Raw genomic sequence first — 5,107 nt, 5'->3', positions numbered from 1 at the left:
ACCCAGCTTTCCCAACAGCTCCCGAAAAGGAGGCTGGGGAGGGAAGCCCTGAGGCCCTCCGTGAGCACCGGCCCCAACGGCTGTTGTCGCCCCGCAGCTCTGGCCTCCAGGGAACATCTTGCCGCCATCTAGCTGAGCAGCGCTGGCTGGACAGCGGGGCACCCCGGGCCCTTTCCCTCCCTGGACAGTTCAGAAAGCAGCGCCCTGGGAAAGCTTTATTCCCGGCTCCAGAACAAGACTCTGCACACAAGCTGACAATCAGGGGATCGCACACCCCGCCCTCCCCTCCCCCACCCACAGACAGACGCCACGGAACAGGTCCAGCGCCCTTGTCAGTCTGGCGGCACGCGGCCCCGAGCTGCTGAAGGCCCTGTATCCATCCGGGTGGGTCCCAGGCTGACGGGCAAGGCTTGCTGGCTGGACGAGGACGCTCCCAGAGGAGCCAGCGGGGGGGGGGGGGGGGGGTGGTGAGGGGACACAGCGCAAGGGTGGGCTCCCATCTGTGGCCTTGGTGGTGGGAGAACCACAGTCACCCTCTGTTGCAGCTGAAGGATGGGTGACCCATCGGCACAGGGGTGGACAGGGGCGGCGGGGGGGGGGGGGGGGGGGCAGGAGCGGCAATGGCAGGAGAGGGAATTTTGGGAAGGTTACGGCCTGGCGGGGAGCAGACGGTCTATTCGTCAAGACGTCAAAACGACTCCAAGGGTCACCACTTCAGCCTGAAGCCAAGTTCAGTCCACCGTCCAGGACAATGGGCTTGCGGGGGGTGGGGGGGCTGACTCAGCGGGGCTCAAGAGTTCCTCCGGCCCCGCCCCTCCCCCCACCCAGGGCTGGCTCCCGGGCAGCCCCGTCTCGTCTCTGCCATCCTTCGGTGCCCTTGCGGATGAGAGACCCCCCTCCTTGTTGTTCTTTCTCAGGATGGCAAGGAGGGAGCCGAGGCTTCGGGCTCTTCTCCGTGACCTCATCTGGCCACACTGGTCTGCCTTCGCCAGCGGTCTCCTGGGCCCAGCACCTTCCTGTCGCTCAGCAGGGGGGCCCCGCGGGGCTGCCCAGAGACCCCACTCTTCCTCCAGTGCTCCTATGCCCCGGCCGCTCCACAACCCCAGGCTGGGGCCCCGCAGCTGGGACCCCTTCCCCACCGCCACGTGAGACTTGGCCCCGGCCCCACCTGGCATCTCCTTCTCTCCACCCCCCCCTTCCCTGCCTGAGGTCCCTCCCCGTGTCCCTGCCCAGTATCCAGCCAGATGGCCTCCTCCGCGGGCAGGCCCGTCCTTCCAGCCCCGGCCCGGCCTCTGTGGCCTGCCCAGGGTCACCCGGAGGGGTAGTAGGGGGTATCACTGTGGTAGTTGTAATCTGGGCACACCTTCTGGACCAGCCTATAGTCCGTGCTGTAGAAGGCGATGTAGACGCAGACGACCTTGAAGGGCTGGGAGCAGCTCCAGGTGGCCGAGCTCTGAGCGTGGTCTCGGGAGCAGGTCTTGGCCGGGTCGTGGGTGCAGAGCGAGGTCCGGCGGCCCCGTTCCACCTTCTCCCACTCCATTCGGCAGTTGAAGATCTTGGAGGCCTTGGCTTCGATGAAGATCTGCCGCTCCTGGTGGAACTCTACAGCTTTACTGGGCGGTACGAGGCTGATGGAGATGTTGCCCTGGCCGGTGGCGTTGTGTCGGAAGTGGACGCTGAAGGTCCCGTTGCCGTGGTCCACGATCTTCCCCGTGACGAGCAGGTTCAGGGCCACCGTCTTGATGTTGGAGTAGAAGTCACCCCAGCCGAAGATTTTCTTCACCTTGGCCGACGGTGGGGGGCTGTGGTTCGGGCGGTTGGGGGGCTGGCCAAGGACGCCCCATGCCTCCCCGGGGGGAGCCAGCAGCCCTAGGAGAGTGGAGTTGGCCACGAGGCGGGACTTAGGTGAGAGGTGGCCTCGCTTCCGAGCCATCCGGGGCCGGGGCTGGCTCTCGTGGTCATCACGCTCCGGGTCCTCGGAGCCGGGAGGACCGTCATCCTGGCCGTAGATGACCTGTGGAGGGAGTTGGGAGGACAGTGACAGCCCCGTCCCCAGAGGACCCAGGAGTTCTGGTCACTGTGTCCCCCACCAGCAGCCTCAACTCCCTGCCTGTCCCTTCCGCTGACTTGACGCCGAGTGATGCCTCACCCGTCTTACTCTAGGGGTTGGATGCATACTCCGGCTTGTGCCGTGGTCCCATCTCGCCCTCTGACACTCCGGCCGCCCCCATCTCCTCACCCCACTGTCCCGTCTCTGGCTACCGCTCAGCATCTGGAAGGATGGTCGAGAATTCTCTCCAGTGAGCCACGGCACCAGAGGGACACAGCCCCTGCCCCTGAGGAGGCCCCATTCAGACGGGGGAGGCCCAGCTCCCGATCCCGGGAGAGTCCTCATCCGATGTCAGAAGCATAACCTCGTGCTGACAGAGCCCCCGGTCTTACAGGAGAGGTTATGAGGTTACAGTTTCACAGAGGAAAATCCCCCCGCCTCTGTAAAAGTCCCAGGGTGATATGGAGGCACAGTCACGGCCCTCAAAATGCGCCATCCCTCCGCTGGGAGAGCCCCCCTGTTTGACAGGGCTTTTTGCCACTTCCTAGGCTGTTTAGATGAGACCCCCCACCACCCTTCCCCTGGGGTAGTTTTGTCCTCCGAGACTAAGAGAACCGGCAGACAATGGGATAAGAAAGCTGGGCCCGGTGACCTTCTCTCTCCGGTACAAAGGCAGCTCAGGATTGGGCACGAGGAATGGGGAGGGGGGAGCCCTGGAGTGAGTTCCACACCCAGGATGGCCCAGCCGCGGCCAGTCAAAACCTCTGGGGACCACCGAGGGTGCCATGCCAGGACACTGTCGCTCTACGAGCCAGTTTTTCTTATTCCCCTTCTCCAGATGAGGCCACCAGGTTACGTCCCTCCAAGGCCAGGTCGCACGGGGTCGGCCCTCCCATTCTACCACACACTCCCAGCCCCTCGGACCAGGTAGGTCCGTTTATGGAGATTGAATCCAAGCCCCATCCCCACCCGGAATCTTCTGCCAAACGGCCAAGGCTCGGCCAGCCTCTGCTGGACCAGCTATGGCAACAGGCACCACCTGGGAAGGCCTCCTGGAGGAGCCGTGGGGGAGGGCCGACAGGACGGAGTGACCCAGCTCAGACTCGGGACAACTCTGGAGGGCAGCAGGGAGTAGGCAAGGTTTCCTGAGGGCAACTGCCCGGTGTGTGCTTACTCAGCTTCGGGACAGAGTACTCACCCTCTGTGTCTCCTTACCAGTGGTAGGGACACCAGCTCAGAGTGGGGCAGCATTTGTGTTGCTGGTGACCCCTGGGGTGAGGACGGGGGACCCCAGAGGGCTGGGCTCTGGAGGGCTCCCAAGGGGCCTGGGGTCTTCACGCCCCCTGTTCTGATCCCGGCCATGCCTGCAGAGGTGTGCTTGGGTGGCCCTGCCTGCTAGGCCCCAAGGGTAGTGGGAAGGGACAGCCAGGAGGGGAGACTCCGGGGCGGGGGGGGGGGGGGGGGCTGGGCTCGGTTCTGCAGACCTGTGTTTACTTGGTCCTGGGGGTCGAAGCTGAATGGCTGGAGTGTGGGGAGAAGGGCCGCAGGTGGGGATGCGAGAAGGGGAGGGTGCTTGTACATAGTGGCAAAGGGGAGGTGGCACGCGCGCGGGGGGGGGGGGGGTGGCGGGAGGTGTTGTTTTGAAGAAACGGGCAGGTCCAGATGTGGGGCCGAGGCTTCTCTAGACAGGACTGGGGTGGGGGCGGTCGGAGAGGAGTTAAGCCCCTGGCGGGGGGGGGGGGGGGGGAAGCGGGGGGAGGGGGGGAGTCCCGGGCGTCCCGGGCCGCAGGGACGCGGCGAGCGAGTGCACGGGGAGCGGGCTCTGGGCGCTCCGCTCAGCTGCCGCGGGCGCCCGGGGCGGGAGCCGCCTGCCCAGGTCCTGTGGGGCTCCGGCTGCGCGCAGCCGGGAGAGGAGAAGAAAACAACAGGCGGGGAGGGAGGGAGCGGGAGGGAAGGCGCGAGCGGGGTCCGCGGGGGCCACCCTCCGCGCCCCCCCCCCCCCCCGGCCTGGATAGCCTCCGCGGGCTGGCGGGACCCAGGTCCCAGGCCCTCTGGGTCCCCGAGGTCGGAGGAGAGCCCACGCCCCCAGACCTGGCAGGTCGTCAGCTCCGCCACCCACCCCCGCTCCCCTTCCGCGCGTCCCGGGGCGCCGGGACGGGGTCGAGTAACCCTCGGCGCCCCGCTGCTGGCCTTTTCCCTCGTGCTGGTCGCACCTCCCGCCACCAGCGGCCGAGTGGGTGGGCCAGCCGAGCACCCTCTCCCCGCCCCTATTAACCCTTGCGGTCCAGTCTCCGTCCTCAGACCCGCCCTCTCCCCCTCCACCCCCTACCCCCGGCCTCCGGGCTTCCCCTCCATCCCGGCGATGTCGGGGGGTGGGGAAGGGAGAAAGTTTCCGGGCTCTCCCCCGTCCTCCGGGCCCCCGCCCCTCCGCGCAGCTCCCCGCGGGCCACTCACCAGATAGAGGCTGCCCTGCACTAGGAACACGAAGCAGCAGCGAGTCAGTTGCATCTTCCTCCTCTGCTCTCGGGTCCCTGTCTCTGCTCTTTCCCTGCCGGGCGCCCAGGCCCCTGCCTCGCCCCTGCTCCTTCAGGCGCGCCGTCCCATGCTCCAGTCCCCGGCGGCTCGCGGCCCTCCCCTCTGCCGGCCGCCCGGGACCGACCCCGCCCCCTCCGGTCCAGCTGTGCGGCCGCCGCCGCCCCCCTCCCCCGGCCCGGCTGCGCGCGGCGCGGCCCCCTCTCGAGGTCCCAGATGGGCGCCCCGCGCGCCTCGAAGGGCCCCAGCCGCGCGGTGCCTCTGCCGCTCCAGATCTGCGCTCGGCGCCCCCCGCGGTCCAGCGGCGCCGCTCTCGCCCAGATGTGCTGGGGACCCGCGCGCGCGCCCGTCCCTGGCGCTAATTCCCCAGACCAGACGGCCCCTCCCGCCCCGTCGCGGCGCGCCCCCTGGCGGACGCCCCTGGCCGCGCCGGGCCCCGCCGCCCGCTCCCCGCGCAGCACCCCGCCAGACTGGAGCGCTCCTGGCGCCCAGGCGGCTCGCGCTTCCTCGTCCCTCCCACCGGCG

General features: G+C 68.2%; 1 protein-coding gene across 1 annotated transcript; it reads right to left on the bottom strand.

The window, feature by feature from the left end:
- Positions 1–211: 211 nt before the first annotated feature.
- Positions 212–4,722, bottom strand: NXPH3 (neurexophilin 3). The gene is made up of 2 exons (XM_047846071.1): positions 4,505–4,722; positions 212–2,014 (listed from the first exon to the last, which is right to left on the bottom strand). The coding sequence occupies exons 1-2, from the start codon at positions 4,556–4,558 to the stop codon at positions 1,310–1,312; spliced, it is 759 nt and encodes a 252-aa protein (XP_047702027.1). The 5' UTR covers positions 4,559–4,722; the 3' UTR covers positions 212–1,309.
- Between the last annotated feature and the right edge of the window lie 385 nt (positions 4,723–5,107).

Source organism: Prionailurus viverrinus, unplaced genomic scaffold (assembly GCF_022837055.1).
Source record: "Prionailurus viverrinus isolate Anna unplaced genomic scaffold, UM_Priviv_1.0 scaffold_35, whole genome shotgun sequence".
Taxonomy (NCBI): domain Eukaryota; kingdom Metazoa; phylum Chordata; class Mammalia; order Carnivora; family Felidae; genus Prionailurus; species Prionailurus viverrinus.
The sequence above is the reverse complement of the archived record's forward strand: the minus strand, read 5'-3'. Positions and strand labels throughout refer to the sequence as shown.